Below are 23,600 nucleotides of genomic sequence, written 5' to 3'. Positions count from 1 at the left end.
TAGAGTGGAGGGGGAGGGGGGGTGCTTGTTGAGGGTTGGGGATACAGTGGAACAGGATTATCTTTCTATGAGTTTTTTTTCGGTAGGTTCTTTTGTGGGAGTTGACGTATTACATGATGTTTATCCTAACGCCATGATCTTCTTCCTCGTTCTTCACTGTTGCTGTTGTCTGTGAGGATGTTTGTGGATTCCTAAGCTGTGGGAGTGGTTGATGTGTGTGTGTGTGTGTGTGTGTGTGTGTGTGTGTGTGGATGGGTGTGCATGTGTTCAGTTAGGGCTCTTGTGCTGTACTTTTCTTAGTTCTTTCTATAAGTACATATACACTTGATAAAAATGTCTGTCAATACTTTTCCTAGTTCTTTCTTTAAATATGTATTTGATAAAATGTCTGTCAGTATTTTTCCGAATTCTTTCTTTAAATATATACATATGTATTGATAAAACGTCTGTAGTACTTTTCCTAGTTCTTTCTTTACATATATATTTGATTATATATCTGTCAGTACTTTTTTTTTTTTTTTTTAGAGTTTTTTCTTTCAGCATTTACCCCCAACTTCTGTTCATCCACTTGACTCACTCACATTCATTCACCCCCTCCCCCCCCCCCCCTTTTTTTTTCACTCATTCTGTCTTTTTTTCTGTCCCTCTGCACACATTGAACACATTTATTCAGGCATTGTGAGTCTGATGCTCATTTATTTACAATTTGTCACTCCCCATGACACTCACATATAGTAGGTTTTGGGAATGAGTGTGTATTGTATGTGTGGGCAGATGTGTTTGTGTGTATGTGTCGTGTGTGTGTGTGTGTGTTTTGTGGTGTGTGTTTTGTGTGTGTGTGTGTGTGTTTATTTGGGGGGGTTTTTGTGTGTGTTTTTGTGTGTGTGTGTGGTGTAGTGTGTGTTTGGTGGTGTGTGTGTGTGTCTGTTGTGTGGGTGCGTTCTCACCGTGCATAGGAAGTGGATCCAGCAGAGGTATTCCAGTATAACTGTGGCCAGTTTTTGCTATCTCCTCACACAGGCGCTGAAGTTGTCAGCGAGGAAAGAGAAGGGAAGAATGAAGAAATCGATACAGGTGAGGCGCATTGCGATCCCGGCTGCAGAGTGCTAGTGACTTGTTCTCCCCGGGTCAGTGCGCTAGTCTGCTAGCTGTATCGTGTGCCTCTCAAATTTCCTGGAAGTCTGTGTGAAGACCCTTGTGTGTGTGTGTGTGTGTGTGTGTTTGAAGTGGTTCAATATTGGTATTACCTCATGACGGGCGCAATAGCCGAGTGGTTAAAGCGTTGGACTGTCAATCTGAGGGTCCCGGGTTCGAATCACAGTGACAGCGCCTGGTGGGTAAAGGGTGGAGATTTTTACGATCTCCCAGGTCAACATATGTGCAGACCTGCTAGTGCCTGAACCCCCTTCGTGTGTATAGGCAAGCAGAAGATCAAATATGCACGTTAAACATCCTGTAATCCATGTCAGCGTTCGGTGGGTTATGGAAAAACGAACATACCCAGCATGCACACCCCCGAAAGCGGAGTATGGCTGCCTACATGGCGGGGTAAAAACGGTCATACATGTAAAAGCCCACTCGTGTGCATACGAGTGAATGCAGAAGAAGAAGAAGGTATTACCTCATGAAATGAATGGAAATCTGCTTGTCTGCACCCAGTTTGCTGATGAAACCTTTTTAAGTGATAGAATGTAAATGCAAATGTCCAGGTTTAGGACCAAACACAAAAAACTTAACATTTAAAGAAAAAATGAATCGTGATTTTTAAGCTGCATTTTAGCCTGCTGCTAGAAATGTACAAAGCTGTCAGCTCGTGTGTAGAGAAATATTGTACAGATGTCAGTGTTATTAAAAGCTAGTAAAAACAACAACAACAACAACAAAAAGACGTTTTGTATTTAATGTTTAGAAACTGCTGCTTTCTGACACATCCTCTTTGAAGGTTCCTGTCTGCATACTGGTGAAGGTGAACAAAGTATTCTGTCGTTGTGACATTCTGTAAAGAATGTGTGGCACATTTGTGTGTCTGTGAATCAGAATCTGAACTACGGTCACTTGTCACGAAAATCACAAGGAAAGATTCACAAGACGCAACAACAAAAGGCAAAAACCAACAAACAAAAAAAAATGGCATGTGTATGCTTTGACATGGAGTATGCTTTGAAGCTTTTGTACATGTATTGCGGCAGATGAGATGTTGTAGATGTGTGTGAGTGTGTGTGTGTGTGTGTGTTTGGGTATATGTGAGTGTGTGTGTGTGTTGTGTTTGAGAGAGAGAGGGAGAGAGAGAGGGAGAATGTATTTTTGTGTACATGCGTAAGTGCATCTATGTGTATGACTATGCACATGTGCATGTATGACTGTGTATGTGCATGTGTGTGAGAGAGATTGTGTGTGTATGTGTGAGAGAGACCGTGAGAGATTGAAAGTATGTGTGTGTGAGAGACTGTATGTGTGTGTGTGAGAGAGATTGTATATGTGTGTGTGTAAGAGATTGTGTATTTGTGTATGAGAGAGAAATCATATGTATGTGTGTGTGAGAAATTGTATATGTGTGTGTGAGAGAGAGATTGTATATGTGTGTGTGAGAGAAAGAGATTGTATGTAGTGTGTATGTGCATGTATGTGTGTGTGAGAGATTGTATGTGTGTGTGTGTGTGTGTGTGTGTCTATGAGAGATTGTATGTATTCATGTGTGTGAGAGATTGTATGTATGTGTGTGTGTATGTGCATGTTAATGTATGTGAGAGAGAGATTGTATGTGTGTGTGTGTGAGAGAGAGATTGTATGTGTGTGTGTGTGAGAGAGAGATTGTATGTATTCGTGTGTGTGAGAGATGGCATGTATGTGTGTATGTGCATGTTCATGTGTGTGAGAGAGATTGTATGTGTGTTTGTGAGAGGGATTGTATGTGTGTGTATGTGCACGTATGTGTGTGTGAGAGAGATTGTATGTGTCAGTGTGTGTGTGTCAGTGAGTGCATTGCTGACACAGCCAGCTGTGAGAAAAGCGTCACTGTTGATGAAGGGCATGGTGTGGTGTGGTGCTGTGTCCAGGAACGGAACCTGGACGTCATGACATGAATGTATATGTGTGTATGAGAGAGAGATCGTATGTATGAGTGTGTGAGAAATTGTATAATGTGTGTGTGAGAGAGAGAGATTGTATGTGTGTGTGAGAGATTGTATGTGTGAGTGAGTGCACTGCTGACACAGCCAGCTGTGAGAAAAGCGTCACTGTTGATGAAGGGCATGGTGTGGTGTGGTGTGGTGCTGTGTCCAGGAACGGAACCTGGACGTCATGTCGCGGGATGAAGAGGACATGAAGAGGAGAGTGGCCGAGCTCACCCAGTCCTCCGTGGCACAGGCTCAGCGCCGCAAAGAGATGGGCATGTTCCAGCAGTCTCTGGTAGGTTGGCTGGCTGGCCTGTCTGTACGTGTGTGTGTGTGTGTGTGTGTGTTTGTTTGCGTGTATGTGTTTGTTTGCATGCACACACACACACACACATGCACGCACACACGCAAACACACACACACACACACACACGCAAACACATCCCCCCTCCCCCTTCTTTTTTTTTTTTTTTTCGTCTAATATCACTTAAAGTGGAAGACGTTAAACTGAAGACTACTACGACTACACACACACACACACACACACACACATATATAATACACACACATTGCACATTTCGAACTGTGGCGGACAAAGAAAACAGCGCTGCTGAAACAGATGGGTCTTCAGAGAAGATGCTGTGGAAGTGGAGAGTGTGATGTTAAATAGAAGGCTGTTCCACATGGTTGGGTCCTGGAAGGAAAGAGGACGTCGACCAAAGGGTTTTGTTCTGACAGACGCAACACAAAGAACCTGATTATCAGTAGATGAGTGGAGATTTCGGTATGGGTTGTACTGACGAAGAATGTCAGAGAGATATTCAGGGCCACACATTTGCTTGTGAACACTGTATGTGTGTGTGAGAGAGATTGTATTTGTATTTGTATTTCTTTTTATCACAACAGATTTCTCTGTGTGAAATTCGGGCTGCTCTCCCCAGGGAGAGCGTGTCGCTACACTACAGCGCCACCCATTTTTTTGTATTTTTTCCTGCATGCAGTTTTATTTGTTTTTCCTATCAATGTGGATTTTTCTACAGAATTTTGCCAGGAACAGCCCTTTTGTTGCTGTGGGTTCTTTTACGTGCGCTAAGTGCATGCTGCACACGGGACCTCAGTTTATCGTCTCATCCGAATGACTAGCGTCCAGACCACCACTCAAGGTCTAGTGGAGGGGGAGAAAATATCAGCGGCTGAACCGCGATTCGAACCAGCGCGCTCAGATTCTCTCGCTTCCTAGGCGGACGCGTTACCTCTAGGCCATCACTCCACTGTATATATGTGTGTGTGTAAGAGATTGTATATGTGTATATGTCAGAATGAAAACAGCTCAAAAACAATTCACAGGAGCGGGCATGGGGGGGATGTGGACAGGACAGACTCAAAAAGTTGCCCATCAACAGAGCAGACAAGCAAGCAGACGATGCAACATGAGTTTCAATGATGAGGACTGTGCTGTGACATCTCCACTGTTGCCACAGCCATCAACTCATCAGTGCTTGACTTCTTGTTTGTCATTTCGATGTGCACTTTGAAATATGCTGTGCCTTAACTCACTCAGTACTGCCAGTTAGCTCCCCTGACTTTCCCACAGACGACCCATTTGTATGGATAAGAAAGAAAATCTAAAAAACAACAACAAATGTTGAAATATATGAAGTGACAGCATAAAAACTGATCAGTAAGATAACTAGTTAGCTGAGGACAAAATATTAAACTTCCTCCCTTCTTGTGCTATCATAGTGAGATGATGAAAGTATCCATATTTTTTTGTTCGAAATTTGCACACACTGATGACTTGAAAACGAATCCAGGAAAGCACAAAGAGTTTGAAACAGATTAAATTCAGGATGTTATACAGTCACGACAGGGCCCGTTCATCTGATGCTGTTTTCTGCTTTGTGACTGAGATGAAACTGGGTCAGACACCATTGTTGACACGCACTGTTGACGGGCGCCATAGCCGAATGGTTAAAGCGTTGGACTTTCAGTCTGAGGGTCCCGGGTTCGAATCACGGTGACGGCGCCAAGTCACCATATGTGCAGACCTGCCAGTGCCTGAACCCCCTTCGTGTGTATACGCAAGCAGAAGATCAAATACGCACGTTAAAGATCCTGTGATCCATGTCAGCGTTTGGTGGTTTATGGAAACAAGAACATACCCAGCATGCACACCACTGAAAGCGGAGTATGGCTGCCTACATGGCGGGGTAAAAACAGTCATACACGTAAAAAGCCCGCTCGCGTATATACGAGTGAACGTGGGAGTTGAAACCCACGAACGCAGAAGAAGAAGAAGACACGCACTGTTTATGTAAATCATTCAAATCATTCACCGGGACCTTTCGTTTGGAGTGAGTTAACATATTGTTAAAATCAGAAATTCTTAAAAATCTGGAGTGTGTGCCTTCTGATCTGAAGTGCCTTGTAGTCAGTAAGGTATGGTATTACTATTGATTAATATTCTTGTGGTCTTTGATCATGGTTCTTTAAACAGCGCAAGTCGATGAGCAACCACCAGGAACGACTGGCTTTTGAACAGCGACGGAGGGAACTGGAGAAAGATAGCAGGTGAGAAACACACTCCAGTTTATTCACTGTACACCTTTTTTTTTTTTTTTTAAAGGAAAAAAACAGTTTTGAAAAAGTGTTATGTCTTTAACTGTCTTTTGAGTTGGGGCTTTGTGCCCGATTGCCCCCTCATCATTTTTTGTTTTTGTTTTTGCTGCCCCATCCTCGGCACTGTTTCAGTGGCATTACTCCCACACCACTTATTCTGAGTCCCTCATGCACAGCCACACCCAGGTTTGTCTGTCGGAAGTCTCAGCATCAGCTGTCCACAGGGAACTATCGATGTTGGACATCAAGTCACTAGGAGGCCACATGCCAGAGGATACCCTGCACTGCTGCTCAGTCACTTCACTGGTGTTCGTTGGTGCCTGTTCTGATTTAGCCTGCTTTGAACACCACCCACTGAGCCCCCTTACTGACGACAATGATCGCTCTGTCACGGAGCCAGCCTGTGTAGACCACCATGTCCCTCCAGTGACTGTCCCCCAACACTCCGCTGACAAGGAAGGCCTTCAAAAGGACTCTCCCCCCAAGTGTGGAGGATGATTAAAACTAAGGTCACCATGGAAGGTGACCAAGCACGAAGGATCCTCATCTTTTCTTTTCTCCTTGGGGGGGGGGGGGGGGGGGGGGGGGGGGGGGGGTGAGTTGATCTTTTAAACGATGTTTTGATTGACATTTTAACATCTGTTTGGTTTCTCTTCAACTGAGGGGGGGTATCCAGTTCTGATGTGACCCCTTTGCAGTTGGCTGAACTGTAAGCAACATGACTTTGAACAGTTTGATCTGGGAGTAACTCTACTGAAGTGGTGCAAAAGATGAGGCATCAAAATAAGATACGAAATAAGATAAGTAAATAAATAGATTTTTTTTTTTTCAGTATATTTGAGTAAGAAACAGTATGTGTGGTGATGATGTTGCCAGGAGACAGGCTGATGAGTATGCATGATGATGATGGTGTTGACAGTAGACAGGGGGCGACGACAGTATGTGATGGATGATGATGTTGACAGGAGACAGGGGGCGATGACAATGTGTAATGGATGATGACGTTGACAGGAGACAGGGGGCGATGATGATGATGAATGATGATGTTGTTGATGACAGGAAACAGGAACAGGGGGCGATGACGACGATGGAACTACGTCACAGCCAGGCGGACCAGAACCTGGCCAGTCTGATGGAGACCAGGACGCAGCAGCTAATTGCCTCACAGTCAGTGCCTGGTGTATTGTATTGTGATGTATGGTGTGTTATGATGTATGGTGTGTTAACATAGAATGCAATAAAGAGAGCCCACCTTAGGTTTGTGTAAAGTGTTAACATAGAATGCAGTGAACAGAGCCCACCCTAGGTTTGTGTAGAGTGTTAACATTTAGAATGGAATGAACAGAGCCCACCCTAGGTTTGTGTAAAGTGTTAACATAGAATGCAGTGAACAGAGCCCACCCTAGGTTTGTGTAGAGTGTTAACATTTAGAATGGAATGAACAGAGCCCACCCTAGGTTTGTGTAAAGTGTTAACATAGAATGCAGTGAACAGAGCCCACCCTACGTTTGTGTAGAGTGTTAACATTTAGAATGGAATGAACAGAGCCCACCCTAGGTTTGTGTAAAGTGTTAACATAGAATGCAGTGAACAGAGCCCACCCTAGGTTTGTGTAGAGTGTTAACATTTAGAATGGAATTAACAGAGCCCACCCTAGGTTTGTGTAAAGTGTTAACATAGAATACAGTGAACAGAGCCTACCCTAGGTTTGTGTAAAGTGTTAACATAGAATGTAATAAACAGCCCACCCTAGGTTTTGTGTAGAGTGTTAACATAGAATGAAAGGAACAGAGCCCACCCTAGGTTTGTGTAAAATGTCAACATGGAATGCATTGAACAGAGCCCACCCTAGGTTTGTGTAAAGTGTTAACATAGAATACAGTGAACAGAGCCTACCCTAGGTTTGTGTAAAGTGTTAACATAGAATGTAATAAACAGCCCACCCTAGGTTTGTGTAAAACGTTAACATGGAATGCATTGAACAGAGCCCACCCTAGGTATTCGTAAAACATTGACATAGAATGCAGTGAACTGAGCCTACCCTAGGTTTGTGTAAAGTGTTAACATAGAATGAAATAAACAGCCCACCCTAGGTTTGTGTAAAGTGTCAACATGGAATGCATTGAACATAGCCCACCCTAAGTATTTGTAAAGCGTTGACATAGAATGCAGTGAACTGAGCCCACCCTAGGTTTGTGTAAAGTGTTAACTTAGAATGCAATAAACAGAGCCCACCCTAGGTTTTGTGTAGAGTGTTAACATAGAATGAAAGGAACAGAGCCCACCCTAGGTTTGTGTAAAACGTTAACATGGAATGCATTGAACAGAGCCCACCCTAGGTATTTGTAAAACGTTGACATAGAATGCAGTGAACAGAGCCCACCCTATGTTTGTGTAAAGTGTTAACATAGAATGAAATTAACAGCCCACCCTAGGTTTGTGTAAAACGTTAACATGGAATGCATTGAACAGAGCCCACCCTAGGTATTTGTAAAACGTTGACATAGAATGCAGTGAACAGATCCCACCCTATGTTTGTGTAAAGTGTTAACATAGAATGAAATTAACAGCCCACCCTAGGTTTGTGTAAAACGTTAACATGGAATGCATTGAACAGAGCCCACCCTAGGTTTGTGTAAAGTGTTAACATAGAACGAAAGGAACAGAGCCCACCCTAGGTTTGTGTAAAGTGTTAACATAGAACGAAATAAACAGCCCACCCTAGGTTTGTGTAAAGTGTTACCATAGGATGCAATGAACAGAACCCACCCTAGGTTTGTGTAAAGTGTTAACATAGAATGAAAGGAACAGAGCCCACCCTAGGTTTGTGTAAAACATGTACAAAGAATAGAATAGAATATTGAATAGTATATGTCTTTGTTACCGAATATACCAGGGGTTACAAGGAATATTGGGGGAGCGGGGGAGTGGAGGGGGGGGATTGTACATAAAAAGTTACAGACATAAACGGAAAATTATATACAAACACAGATACAGTAGAATTTTGGACACATACATGTGCATATCAGTACAAGAACTTACACACTCACACTCAATCGCACGCATGTGTGCACGTGCGCGCACTCACACATACACACACATGCACACACGTTTGAACATAGGCCGCACATTGCTTATTACATGTGGAAGGGACTGATGACTAAGATCTTCAGGTAAATGGTTGCTGATTGCGCTCATAGAATGAAACAAACAGAGCCTACTTTAGGTTTGCGCAGAACATTAGTATAATGTGTGTATTTGTGTGTGTGTGTGTGTGTGTTATCCGTGGAAAGGTGATGCTTTCTTTCGAGTTTGGTTTGCTGTGTCTCTTTTGTGTGTGTTTCATATTATATATATATATATGCTGTGAACTAAGTTTTGCTATCCTACTTGTAAAATGGTATGTATCACACTCACAGACGTTGCTCTCACTCACTTTCTCTCACTCAAGTAACAAAAAAGTCGTGATCCTGATTCTGATGAAAACGAAACAAAACAAAGACACACAGACACACAGATGCAAACACAGACACACTCAGACACACAGATGCACACACACACACACACACACACACACACACACACACACACACACACACACACACACACACACACACAAGCAAACGAATGAACATAGCACTGTGAACATGGAAAACGTGGAAAACGACGGCTGGCTGTTGCAGCGAGGAGGAAGAGAAGCGGCTGAGCAAGGCGCGGGAGACTCAGCAGAAGATGGAGGAGGAGATGGAGGCGTGGAGGAGGAAGCTGCTGAAGCACCAGAAACAGGTGAACACACACACACACACACACACACACACACACACACACACACACACACACACACACACACACACACACACACACATGCATGCATGCAGGTATGCACACACACACACACACACACACACACACACACACACACACACACACACACACACACACACTCACACACACACACACACACACACACACACACACACACACACACACACACACACACACACTTGCACACACACACACACTTGCACACACACACACACACTTGCACACACACACACACTTGCACACACACGCACACTTTCACACACACGCACACACACACACACTTACACACACACACACTTACACACACACACATACACACACACACTCACACACACACACACACACACACACACACACACACACACACACACTTGCACACACACGCACACTTTCACACACACGCACACACACACACACACACACACGCACACACACACACACACTTACACACACACACACTTGCACACACACGCACACTTGCACACACACGCGCACACACACACACACACGCGCGCGCACACACACACACACACACACACCACATCACTTTCAGTTTTCCTCTCTACTGGAGGCGTGTGCTTTGTTTTCCTGTGTGTTTATGTTTCATTGTGTCATATAAACTTTAACATGTTATGACAGTAAAAAGTAATATATTCTGTTCTGTTCTCTTCATATTCTATTCTATTCTTTTCTTTTCTTTTCTTTTCTTTTCTATTCTGTTCACACACACAGTTTCACTTTCAGTTTCCCTCACTACTGCAGACATGTGCTTTGCTTTCCTGTGTGTTTATGTTTCATTGTGTCATATAAACTTTAAGATGCTATGACAATAAAAAGTATTCTATTATGTTCTGTTCTCTTCTCTTCTCTTCTATTCTCTTCTATTCTATTCTTTTCTTTTCTTTTCTATTCTGTTCACACACACAGTTTCACTTTCAGTTTTCCTCACTGCAGACATGTGCTTTGCTTTCCTGTGTGTTTATGTTTCATTGTGTCATATAAACTTTAACATGTTATGACAGTAAAAAGTAATATATTCTGTTCTGTTCTGTTCCATTCTATTCACTTCACACACAGAGTTTCACTTTCAGTTTTCCTCACTGGAGGCGTGTGCTTTGCTTTCCTGTGCTTTAGTGTGTGGTGTTGGGCCTGTGCACGTTTTGTTTGTGCTTTCCTATCTGTGAAGCCGCATGTTTGCTGCTGCGTATCTGTTGTGGGTGTGTGTGTGAGTGTGTGTGTGTGTGTGTGTGTGTGTGTGTGTGTGAGCAAGTTAAGATAATCTGTGCACGTTTTGTTTGTGCTTTCCTATCTGTGAAGCTGCATGTTTGTTGCTGCGTATCTGTTGTGGGTGTGGGTGTGAGTGAGTGTGTGTGTGTGTGTGTGTGTGTGTGTGTGTGTGTGTATGAGCATGTCAAGATAATCTGTGTGTGTGTGTGTGTGTGTGTGAGAGAGAGAGCAAGTTAAGATAATCTGTGTGTGTGTGTGTGTGTGTGTGTGTGTGAGCAAGTTAAGATAATCTGTGTGTGTGTGTGTGTTTGTGAGCAAGTTAAGATAATCTGTGTGTGTGTGTGTGTGTGTGTGTGTGAGCAAGTTAAGATTAATGTGTGTTTGTGTGTGTGTGTGTGTATGAGCATGTCAAGATAATCTGTGTGTGTGTGTGTGTGAGAGAGAGAGAGAGAGAGAGCAAGTTAAGATAATCTCTGTGTGTGTGTGTGTGTGTGTGTGTGTGTGTGTGTGTGTGTGTGAGCAAGTTAAAATAATCTCTGTGTGTGTGTGTGTGTGTGTGTGTGTGTGAGCAAGTTAAGATAATCTCTGTGTGTGTGTGTGTGTGTGTGTGCGTGTGTGAGAGAGAGAGAGCAAGTTAAGATAATCTGTGTGTGTGTATGTGTGTGTGTGTGTGAGCAAGTTAAGATAATCTCTGTGTGTGTATGTGTGTGTGTGTGTGTGTGAGCAAGTTAAGATAATCTGCGTGTGTGTGTGTGTGTATGTGTGTGTGAGCAAGTTAAGATAATCTGCGTGTGTGTGTGTGTATGTGTGTGTGTGTGTGTGAGCAAGTTAAGATAATCTGTGTGTGTGTGTGTGTGTGTGTGTGTGTGTGTGTGTGAGCAAGTTAAGATAATCTGTGTGTGTGTGTGTGTGTGTGTGTGTGAGCAAGTTAAGATAATCTGTGTGTGTGTGTGTGTGTGAGCAAGTTAAGATAATCTCTGTGTGTGTGTGTGTTGTGTGTGTGTGTGTGCAGGTGGAGAGGAGAGCGGAGGTGACGGTGCAGGTGAACAAAGAGAGCAGAGCGCAGCGAGCCAGACAGGAGCGACTCGCTCACCAGCAAGAGCAGCGCAAAAACCTGCACAAGTAAGGACTCGAGAGATGCTCAGGACTCAGAAATGTTTTAATGTACATCGGCCTTGGGCCACAATACAAAAGGACTGGAGTCGGTACAGGGTCAAAACAAAAGTTCATCACACGGACCCAAAGACTGAGAGAGTGTGTGTATGTGTGTTTTTCCCTGTGTCTGTGTGTGTGTGTGTTTGTGTGTGTGTGTGTGTGTGTGTGTGTAATCTGTTTTATGTCATTTAGCATGTGTGTGTGTGTGTGTGTGTGTGTGTGTGTGTGCGTGCATGTGTGTGTGTGTGTGTGTGTTTGCTTGTGTGTGTGTGTGTGTAAGTGTGTGTGTGCAAGCAAGTATGCAAGTGTGTGTGTGTTTGTGTGTATATTGCAGTGTATTTTGCTTACACATTTATACATTCATGGTGTTTTTTTTCTGTGTTGGCTTTGTGGCAAATTCTACACATGTAATGATTTGTCACTTTGTATGACAGGACAGATACTGATTTGTTTCAAGTGTCAGCATGTCTAGGCCTGTTTTCCTCAAGGGTCCAGAATGACAAAATGTCAACATTTTTGGATCCTGGCATTAAACAGAGTTAAGAGGAATCTCTGTGCAGCATGTTCTGCAGTTCTATGCTGTGTGTGCGTTTGTGTGTGGTGTATGTGCATTCATGCATGTGTGTGTGAGTGCAAGTATGTGTGCATGTACCCACATATATAAGCATTGGTATATCTGTGTGTACGCATATTGGTTTGTGATTTTTTTTTTTTTTTTTTTTTAAATCTTGGCAATAGCTCAAGAACTGTGGTACACGTTAATGTTAAGACCCATGCTACCTCAGAACTACCTGCACACAGTGTGATGGGGTTGGTGATTGTAACAAAGCGACAGACAGCCCACTCTCACCAGCATATCCAACCCCCACCCCTCTCAGCCAGACAGCGATGATGGTCTGGATGCTAGTCTTCCAGATGACATGATAAACCGAGGTCCTCCATGTTGCATGCACTTAGCGCATGTGGAGAACACACGGCAGCAAAAGGGTTGGCAAAATTCTGTAGAAAAATGTTTAATCCTCTTTGATCGGAAAACATATACAGTACACTTGCAGGCAGAGGAAAAAAAAAGTGTATGGTGATGCGCTCTTTCTGGAGAGAGCAGCCGGAATTTCCCTTTTTTTTTTTCTTTTTTTTTTCGCGTTGGGTTACGCTGCTGGTCAGGCATCTGCTTGGCAGATGTGGTGTAGCGTATATGGATTTGTCCGAACGCACTGACGCCTCCTTGAGCTACTGAAACTGAAACTGAAACTCACCTTTTTTTTCTTCTTTTTTTTCTCAAGGCCTGACTAAGTGCGTTGGGTTACACTGCTGGTCAGGCATCTGCTTGGCAGATGTGGTGTAGCGTATATGGATTTGTCTGAACGCAGTGACGCCTCCTTGAGCTACTGAAACTGAAACTGAAACTCACCTTTTTTTTCTTTTTTTTTTCTCAAGGCCTGACTAAGTGCGTTGGGTTACACTGCTGGTCAGGCATCTGCTTGGCAGATGTGGTGTAGCGTATATGGATTTGTCCAAACACAGTGACGCCTCCTTGAGCTACTGAAACTGAAACTGAAACTCACCTTTTTTTTCTTTTTTTTTTCTCAAGGCCTGACTAAGTGCGTTGGGTTACACTGCTGGTCAGGCATCTGCTTGGCAGATGTGGTGTAGCGTATATGGATTTGTCCGAACGCAGTGACGCCTCCTTGAGCTACTGAAACTTTCTTTCACACAGGGACATTGGTTGTGACAAAGAGTTTTAATACAGTTTCGGTCTCTCAAGTAGGCGGCATTGTGTTCAGACAAATCTGTATATGCTGCACAGCATCTGCTAAGAACCCTGACAAGCACCATAACCCAACGCACTAATCAGGCCTCAAGTGCATCCATTTGTGTAGTTATCAGAGTGGGCTTTCTTCTACAGGTAGTTTTGTTGTTTTTTTTTGGCCAGAGGACAACACCTATGTTGCCATGGGTTCTTTATCAGTGCGCTAAGTGCATGCTGCGCACAGGACTTAGGTTTGTTTTTTGTTTTTTTTAATCTGATCTGTATGACTAGATGCTCAGTTTGATTTTCCAGTCAAACTTGGGAGAAATGGAAAGACAGGGATTCGAACCAAGGCCCTCATGGACATTGTATTGGCAGATAAGCATCTTATCCATTCAGCCACCTTCCTCCTCCCCTAGTAATATAATACAATATAATTCAATACAATAGAACATACCATACCATACCATACAATACAATACAATACAACACAACACAACACAGTACTGTACAACACAGTGCAGCACAGTGCAAGATCACACAACACTGTACAATGCAGCACAACACAGCGCTACACAACTCAATACAAATCAACACAGTACAATGTAACACAACACAACATCACACAACACAAAACAGCACAGTACAAGACAGCACAATATAACACAACACAATATCACGCAACACAAAACAGCACAGTACAACACAGTACAGTAAAACACAACACAATATCATGCAACACAATACAAAACAACAGAATACGATACAGTACAGTGCACCTCTGCCTTTCCAGACTGAACAAGGAGCATGAGCAGTGGAAGCGAAGCCTGGAGATGTCCATGCACGAGAAGGACCGCAAGATTGTGGAGATCCAGCAGGAGAGGGAGAAGTTCATCTCACAGGTAAGTCTGACTCACCGTCACCTGCCACACTCTTTGTCAGGGCTCATGCCAAGAAGTTCATCTCACATGTAAGTCTGACTCACTGACACCTGCAACACTCTTTGTCACGGCTCATGCAAAGATGTTCATCTCACAGGTAAGTCTGACACCTGCAACACTCTTTGTCACGGCTCATGCCAAGAAATTCATCTCACAGGTAAGTCTGACTCGCTGACACCTGCAACACTCTTTGTCATGGCTCATGCCAAGAAGTTCATCTCACAGGTAAGTCTGACTCACCATCACCTGCCACTCTCTTTGTCACAGCTCATGCCAAGATGTTCGTCTCTCAGGTAAGTCTTGACTCACTGACACCTGCAACACTCTTTGTCACGGCTCATGCCAAGATGTTCATCTCTCAGGTAAGTCTTGACTCACTGACACCTGCAACACTCTTTGTCAGGGCTCATGCCAAGATGTTCATCTCTCAGGTAAGTCTGACTCACCGTCACCTGCCACACTCTTTGTCACGGCTCATGCCAAGAAGTTCATCTCACAGGTAACTCTCGCTAATACCTGCAACACTCTTGTCATGGCTCATGCCAAGAAGTTCATCTCACAGGTAAGTCTGACTCACTGACACCTGCAACACTCTTTGTCACGGCTCATGCCAAGAAGTTCATCTCACAGGTAAGTCTGACTCACTGACACCTGCAACACTCTTTGTCACGGCTCATGCAAAGATGTTCATCTCTCAGGTAAGTCTGACTCACTGACACCTGCAACACTCTTTGTCAGGGCTCATGCCAAGATGTTCATCTCTCAGGTAAGTCTGACTCACTGACACCTGCAACACTCTTTGTCACGGCTCATGCCAAGAAGTTCATCTCACAGGTAAGTCTGACTCACTGACACCCTGCACACCTCTTTGTCATGGCTTCATGCCAAGATGTTCATCTCTCAGGTAAGTCTGACTCAGCTTGACACCTGCCACACTCTTTGTCATGGCTCATGCCAAGATGTTCATTCTCACATGTAAGTCTGACTCACTGACACCTGCAACACTCTTGTCACTGGCTCATGCAAGATGTTCATCTCACAGGTAAGTCTGACTCCCGACACCTGCACACTCTTGTCAGGGCTCATGCCACTCTTGTCAGGGCTATGCCAAGAAGTTCATCTCACAGGTAAGTCTGACTCACTGACACCTGCAACACTTTGTCATGGCTCATGCAAAGTTCATCTCACAGGTAACTGACACCTGCCACACTCATTGTCAGGGCTCATGCCAAGAAGTTCATCTCATAGGTAAGTCTGACTCACTGACACCTGCAACACTCTTTGTCAGGGCTCATGCAAAGTTCATCTCACAGGTAACTGACACCTGCAGCACTCTTTGTCATGACTCTTGCCAAGAAGTTCATCTCACAGGTAAGTCTCACCAATACCTGCAACACTCTTGTCATGACTCATGCAACATGTCTTTGAAATCAGGGGTAGGGGGTTAGATGATCGTAGCGGCCTTATAACTCTCAGGTGAAATGCAAGAAGCCAGGTAAAAAAAAAAATGTGAATGGAATGCATCAGAAATGAGAGTGACGGGGGATTTTGTATTTTGTATTTCTTTTTATCACAACAGATTTCTCTGTGTGAAATTCGGGCTGCTCTCGCCTGGGAGAGCGCGTCGCTATACTACAGCGGCCCACCCTTTTTTTTTATTTTTCTGCGTGCAGTTTTATTTGTTTTTCCTTTGACGTGGGGATTTTTCTACAGAATTTGCAGGAACAACCCTTTGGTTGCCGTGGTTCTTTTACGTGCGCTAAGTGTGTGCTGCACCATGGGACCTCGGTTTACGTCTCATTCCGATTGGACTATAGCGTCCAGACCATCACTCAAGGGCTAGTGGAGGGGAGAAAAATATCGGCGGGTGAGCCGTGTGATTCGAACCAGCGCGCTCAGATTCTCACGCTTCTAGGCGGAGGAGCATTTACCTCTGGCATCATGGATGGGGAGGGGGGTGGATGGTGGAGGAGGAGGGTCTGGGAGAGAAAGAGGAGGAAGAAAATCTGTGGGAATACTGTAGGAGGCCGGGGAGAGGAAAGAAAAAAAAAAAGCATAGCCACTATCACTTTAGGATTTTGTTTTTGTACAGCTACAGCTGAAAGTCTATACATCCATCCAACATCCATCGCCTATAGCACGTGCACACACACAACACCACACACAGAGACTTCCCGCATGCATCCCAGCTGACTGTGAAGAGTGTTTGTTGTTGCAGACAGCTGACAGTGTTTGTTGTTGTTGCAGACAGCTGATGCAGACAGCTGCCAGTGTTTATTGTTGTTGCAGACAGCTGACAGTGTTTGTTGTGCAGACAGTTGACAGTGTTTGTCGTTGTTGCAGACAGCTGATGCAGACAGCTGCCAGTGTTTATTGTTGTTGCAGACAGCTGACAGTGTTTGTTGTGCAGACAGTTGACAGTGTTTGTTGTTGTTGCAGACAGCTGCCAGTGTTTGTTGTTGTTGCAGACAGCTGACAGTGTTTGTGTTGTTGTTTCAGAAAGCTGACAGTGTTGTGGCAGACAGCTGACAGTGTTTGTTGTTGTTGTTGCAGACAGCTGACAGTGTTGTTGTTGCAGACAGCTGACAGTGTTTGTTGTTGTTGCAGACAGCTGACAGTGTTGTTGTTGCAGACAGCTGACAGTGTTGTTGTTGCAGACAGCTGACAGTGTTTGTTGTTGTTGCAGACAGCTGACAGTGTTTGTTGTTGCAGACAGCTGACAGTGTTGTTGTTGCAGACAGCTGACAGTGTTTGTTGTTATTGCAGACAGTGTAGAGTGTTTGTTGTTATTGCAGACAGTGTAGAGTGTTTGTTGATGGTGTTGTTACAGACAGTGTAGAGTGTTTGTTGATGGTGTTGTTACAGACAGTGTAGAGTGTTTGTTGATGGTGTTGTTACAGACAGTGTAGAGTGTTTGTTGATGGTGTTGTTACAGACAGTGTAGAGTGTTTGTTGATGGTGTTGTTACAGACAGTGTAGAGTGTTTGTTGTTATTGCAGACAGTGTAGAGTGTTTGTTGATGGTGTTGTTACAGACAGTGTAGAGTGTTTGTTGATGGTGTTGTTACAGACAGTGTAGAGCGTTTGTTGATGGTGTTGTTACAGACAGTGTAGAGTGTTTGTTGATGGTGTTGTTACAGACAGTGTAGAGTGTTTGTTGATGGTGTTGTTACAGACAGTGTAGAGTGTTTGTTGATGGTGTTGTTACAGACAGTGTAGAGCGTTTGTTGATGGTGTTGTTACAGACAGTGTAGAGTGTTTGTTGATGGTGTTGTTACAGACAGTGTAGAGTGTTTGTTGATGGTGTTGTTACAGACAGAGTAGAGCGTTTGTTGGTGGTGTTGTTACAGACAGTGTAGAGTGTTTGTTGATGGTGTTGTTACAGACAGTGTAGAGTGTTTGTTGATGGTGTTGTTACAGACAGTGTAGAGCGTTTGTTGGTGGTGTTGTTACAGACAGTGTAGAGTGTTTGTTGATGGTGTTGTTACAGACACGGTCGGTGGCCCAGCTGAGCCAGCTGCTGCGGGACAAGGTGCGCATGAAGTACCAGCACGACACCTTCGACCGCAAGGCGCTGGACGCACAGCTCTTCGCCCGGCTGGAGAACACGCCGCCCGCCCGCCGCCTGCCCGCCTCCTCCTCCACCTGAGTCCCATCACCTCCTCTGCCTCCACCTCCCCACCTCACCACCCTCACCCCTCCACCCACCACCCTTACCCACTCACGCCTTGAGGTCTTCCCGTCTGCTGCAGCCCTTGGATGTCCATGGGATGAGGATGATGCTGAGGGAGAAGAAGATGCGACAGGGGCGAGGGGCTGTATGAGCCATCCTTTTTGCAGCGCTAAGTTTTGCTTTGAGTTAAGAAAATGTTCCTAACTCTACAGGAAAACTCTGTGTACTTTGGAAAATTCCTAGCTCTAACCAAAACTTACCGCTGCAAAGATTGCTTCTGTGACCTGGCCTAGGTGCTGGATTTCATGAGCCGTCTTTGCATCGCTAAGTTTGCTTATCGTTAGGAACGTTTCTAAGTCCAGGTTAATTCGGCAGGCTTGGGAACGTTTCAAACGTTAGTTAAAGCGAACCTAGCGCTTCAGTGATCGTTCATGCGACCTTCCCCAGACTTTTAGCACGTCTCAGGCTGAGATGCACAGGAAGTCATCATGATGCAGAGTCTGCAGAAGAGGAGCTGTATGGCATTTTCTTTGAAAAATCATGTATTTATGTGCACTAGTTGTTGTTTTATGATTTTGTTTAGAGAAGAAAGAAAGAACTATTCTACAATGAAAAATCACGTTGTGTGTTTTTATTAATGACCTCATTCTGTGATGGATTTCAAGTTTAGTATTTTTATCCAATGAAAAGAAAATGGGTGATTTTTTTCCCCCTGGCTTCTCTGTTGATATGAAAGTATGTATACACAGTGAAAGTAATTGAAAAGTCTGTGATCTCTACTCTAATTTAAAACCAACTTCTTCCCTCATGACTGTAACTGCATTCGCATTTTTACCTTCTTTCTCATCCCCTTGGGTGGGGTGGGTGGTGGAAGAAAGAAAAGGGCAGATGATTTATGTTAATTTCTCGTCTTTTCTTTCTCTATGAATTCCATGATATTGAACAGCAACACATTGTCGGATGGCACACTTGTGTGAAGTGGTCACCCCTTGTGAGAGTCGGTGTCTTCAGTTTTGACGGCTGGATGGTTTTCGGAAGACAGGTCGTGACTCTGCCTCCAGAGCAGTGCATTGTGGGTCATGCATCCTTCCTTGTGCTTCACACTCCTTTCTTTCCAATGACTAACTCTGCAATGCATTTCGAATGCTTCAGCATGTTGTGTGGGTTGAAAAAGACCCATATTTTTGCAGTGGGGCAGTTCACTCGCCGTTCTCCCTTTCACAGAGTTTGTGGGTCAGGAGAGACCCATGCTCTCCACACAGATGGCCCCCCAACTGTGCTGTGTTGTCCGAGTTAGAAAGACTTGTGCATTTGCTTAGTGAACGAGTCTCTGGGTCTTTCTGGACCCACAGTGTAGGTCAAGGTCAAGGAAATGGAAAAAAATATTCTCTCATGCTCATTTTCTTTTTTTTTTTCCCTGTCTTTTCTTTTTCTTGTCACACTGTTTAACCCAGTTCTTTGGCAACATCTTCTTGGTGAACCGTGAAGATCTCAGCAGGGTGTAGTTTTTTCTTCATCAATTAAGAAAAAAAGGGTTATTGGGTAAAGGACCCATAGCTTATTTCAGCGAATGGGTAGTGAATTCATCTGTGAATCCACTGTGTCTGGCGCTCTGCATGGGAAGGCAAGGCCTGATTCTCTCCTGTTAGGGTTTTTTTTTTGTTTTTGTTTTTTTTAACCTTCTCTAACCGAAGTCTGGTACCCCCACACACCTGGGTAGAGTAAGGAAGATCAGAGTGAAGCGCCTTTCTCAAAGAACACACAGCACCAGGACGAAACAGAGCCTGGAACTCTGACCACTGGTGAACACTGGATCACAAGTCCAACGTTAAACCACAGTGCCCGTCCCCACCCCACCCCCCACCCCCGCCCCCTCAGTGAGCAGTCAACATAGAACCACTGTGGCCTTCATGCATCTGGTCAGATGGCAGGTTGATGTGATGCTGTGCTAACTTATTTCCTGTTTTTGGTCTGTTGTTGTGCTTTGAACGCGAGTATGTTCACCATGTCCATTTTCTCCTTCGTGTGAAAGATGTCAGTGTAGAATGATTTATTTTTTCTTCTTTTTTTTTTTTTTTTTTTTTTTTTTTGTCACTGTGTTGTGTTTAGAACTGAACACAATTATTTACCTGGGAATTGTATCTTCATTCTGCCATTTTCGTAGGAAAAGAAACTTTTGTTGAATTTTGCAGAAGGGTCAGTATTCGTCCTTTCTAGGTATCTGTGTGTGTTTGTGCAAGAGTATGCTTGTGTGTGTGTTTGAGCGCGTGCATGCACGCAAAATGGAGGGTGAGTGTGTGTGTGAATGGAGGCAAGTTACGGAACATGCCAGAGTTGCAGATGTCCTTCTCTTTTTAAAAAGAAAGAGCATGATTTTGGTAAATACCTGACTGATTCATAGCAACATAATTAAAGTCTGATGAACATCTGACTGATTTGTAACTATAGAATTAAAGTCTGATAAATAACTAACTGATTGTTAGCTATGAAATTAAAGTCTGATGAATACCTGACTGATTGATAGCTGTAGAATTAAAGTCTGATAAATGAATGACTAATTTGATAGCTATAGAATTAAAGAGAGTGACTGATAGCTACAAAATTAAAGATAACAATTCTGGTGAAGAATTGACTGATTGATAGCGATAAAAAGAAAGAGAACAACTCTTATCACCACACCATAGGTGATGTAGAGCAAAGTGGATCATCAAGTATTTCACATCATTTTAAAAAGAAAGAGCACAATTCTGTTCAAGAACTGACTGATACATATAAGAAAGAAGAGAACGATTCTGTCCAAGAACCTACTCATAGATATAAGAAGAAAGAGAATGATTCTGATCAAGAACGGACTGATAGATATAATTATAAGAAAGAGAAGGTTTCTTATCACCCCACCACCATCAATGATGTGAGAACGTCTGAGCAAAGCAGACAGTCAAGGATTTCTGGGCTGTGTGTGGGCTGCATGTTTTATGATGTGACGACTGAGGTGTCTGTTGTGTTTGGGTACAGGTTCGAATCATGCTTGGATGCATGCATGTTTTTGTTCCCCTGAGATGTGGCCTTATTTGTGGGTTTGTCTTCAGGGATTTTAAAAAAGATGGCAACATTTTGTTTGTTTGTCTTGTTCTTTCACAGACCTGCATGCTTACACACACACACACACACACACACACACACACCAGACATCACAAACACTGGTACACAAACACATGTCACATGGTAGTATCAGGGAAATCACTGAAAAACTGTATTCATGTGCACAATAAGAGGCAGATCTGTGTAGGGTATAATGTTTATTGACTGTTATTTTCTTCTCTCTCTTTTTTTTTTTAATGTGTATGATTCAACATGCTTCTTGATATGCTAATATAACATGCAACAATTTGATGACTATGTATGTATGTATATGTATGTATGTATGATGAGAACAGTGTGTACAGAAAGAGCAATGTTAGATCTGATGTAGTTTTCTTATCAACTGTATTAAAGAGGTATTATACAGCTCCTGCTGATTCCTGTGCGAGAGGAGGGTGAAACGAAAGAGACAGAGCACAAGTGTGTGTGTGTGTGTGTGTGGTGTGTGTGTTGTAATGTATTCATTACAATAGACCTTGCCTTTTCAGATTTCTTTTGCCAGTTTGTGTTACTCCGGTAGAACCAATCGTTCAGGCAACAGTATATGCCACCGAACAACCTCCATTGTCGAGCAGCAATGACACCAACAATATACAAGATAGTGTTTTGAGTCATCTGCAACAATCACAAAGAACTGCCTTCTGCTAGCTCTAAATATTACATGAAAAGTGCACTAAACAGGGTTGGTTTTAGCCTATCAATGCTCAGTGTGGATTTATTATTGATTTGATGTAGAAAAGGTACAGTATGCAGATTATATATACATGTGGATGAAAATAACAATTAAAAAAAACAAAAACATACTCCTCTTAAGATAAAAAAAAAAAAAAAAGATTAAGCAAAGAGGCTGTATCAAGAACTGAATAAGCTAACTATTTCAGAAAATGAGTTGACTCTGCAGCCAGAAAAATCTTGCATGGTTCTGCTTAATCCTGGTTGTAACCCAGATACATTACCTGCTTTTAAAGTAGGTGAGTCAGAGATTGAATATAAACAAGTAGTAAAATTCCTTGGTGTATATCTCGCATCAAAACTGACATGGAATTCAGACTTGGAACACCTGACAAAGGCTAGAAAATGCCTCAACTTATTAAAGATTGTTAGCAGGCAACACTGGCGTCAGGATACCTCTGTATTTATACACACGCAACATCGCTAGTATGCTCTGCACCAAAATACATGTTAAAAAATCACAAAGTGTGGATAATAAAGCTTATAAGCTTGCTGTTGGTGCTCCAGTTCATGCTTTTCAGAAATAAAGATTTTACCCTTTGAAGAACAGGTGAAAACATCAGCAAAGTATACACTGAGAAGTAAGACAGTTGAGAATTGAAATACTGCTGAGGTCAGTTTAAGATGAAACCTTCATTTCCCTAAAAGAGCACATGCAGTCTATCCACTCCCTTACAACTACAGGTACTTATACCTCTGACATAATAAAAATTCAGGAGTGAACCCAAATCAAACTGCCCCTCAGTTATTGTACAGGGCAATACCTAAATGGGAAATGAACGTAATATTTGACATTGATTGCCCCGATTTAAAGAAAGCTGAAGGGCCTGCTCTTTCAACTTTTGTTAAATCTCACATTCAAGAAAATTATCCAAATCACCTTAAAGTATATACAGATGGTTCAGTACTTGATAACAACCAGGCAGGGGCAGCATTTATAATTCCGTCATTAAGTGTAGTGAAGTACTGTCATATCAGTTGAGATTTCTCTATAATTTATTCATAGCAGAACTAGCTTATGGCTATTTTAATGGGATTAAACCATTTAATTAATTTCTCCATTATCATATTTCAAGTGTTATTCTGTGCTGAATCCAAATCTGTATTACAAACATTAAAATATTTTAATTTGAAGACAAGAGAACTTGTCAAAGATTTTCATCATGTTTGGGTTTTTTTTTAACCATCCATAGTACAAAGGTTCTTTTGTTTTTTTGGGTTTTTTTTAATTTTTTTTTTATCCCTTCTCATGAAGGGATTGTGGGAAATTAGCGAGTGGATTGTAATGCCAAAAAAATAAAGGTGCAATGAGTATTCACAATGCCATACAAATTCAAATTTGTATTCCATATTCATTACAAGGAGGTTATTCCCAACTGGAGAAAACATGCTGGAACCATGTCAGTAAACTGATACAAGAGTCTG

General features: G+C 43.0%; 1 protein-coding gene across 2 annotated transcripts in view; it reads left to right on the top strand.

Annotated features, from left to right (window-relative positions):
* The window catches only part of LOC143281907 (uncharacterized), a 40,903-nt gene extending 19,109 nt beyond the window's left edge, over positions 1 to 21,794 (top strand). Inside the window, exons 10-17 of one of the 2 annotated variants that reach the window (XM_076587193.1) lie at positions 1,021 to 1,074; positions 3,283 to 3,408; positions 5,611 to 5,684; positions 6,792 to 6,899; positions 9,416 to 9,518; positions 11,797 to 11,906; positions 14,483 to 14,591; positions 18,120 to 21,794. In XM_076587193.1, the coding sequence (XP_076443308.1) occupies positions 1,021 to 1,074; positions 3,283 to 3,408; positions 5,611 to 5,684; positions 6,792 to 6,899; positions 9,416 to 9,518; positions 11,797 to 11,906; positions 14,483 to 14,591; positions 18,120 to 18,278 (843 nt within the window). In that variant the 3' untranslated portion in view covers positions 18,279 to 21,794. The remainder of the gene's footprint in view (positions 1 to 1,020; positions 1,075 to 3,282; positions 3,409 to 5,610; positions 5,685 to 6,791; positions 6,900 to 9,415; positions 9,519 to 11,796; positions 11,907 to 14,482; positions 14,592 to 18,119) is intronic. The other variant, XM_076587194.1, reaches the window with a different exon arrangement.
* The last annotated feature ends 1,806 nt before the right edge of the window (positions 21,795 to 23,600 follow it).

Source organism: Babylonia areolata, chromosome 5 (assembly GCF_041734735.1).
Source record: "Babylonia areolata isolate BAREFJ2019XMU chromosome 5, ASM4173473v1, whole genome shotgun sequence".
Classification (NCBI taxonomy): Eukaryota; Metazoa; Mollusca; class Gastropoda; order Neogastropoda; family Buccinidae; genus Babylonia; species Babylonia areolata.
The sequence above is the reverse complement of the archived record's forward strand: the minus strand, read 5'-3'. Positions and strand labels throughout refer to the sequence as shown.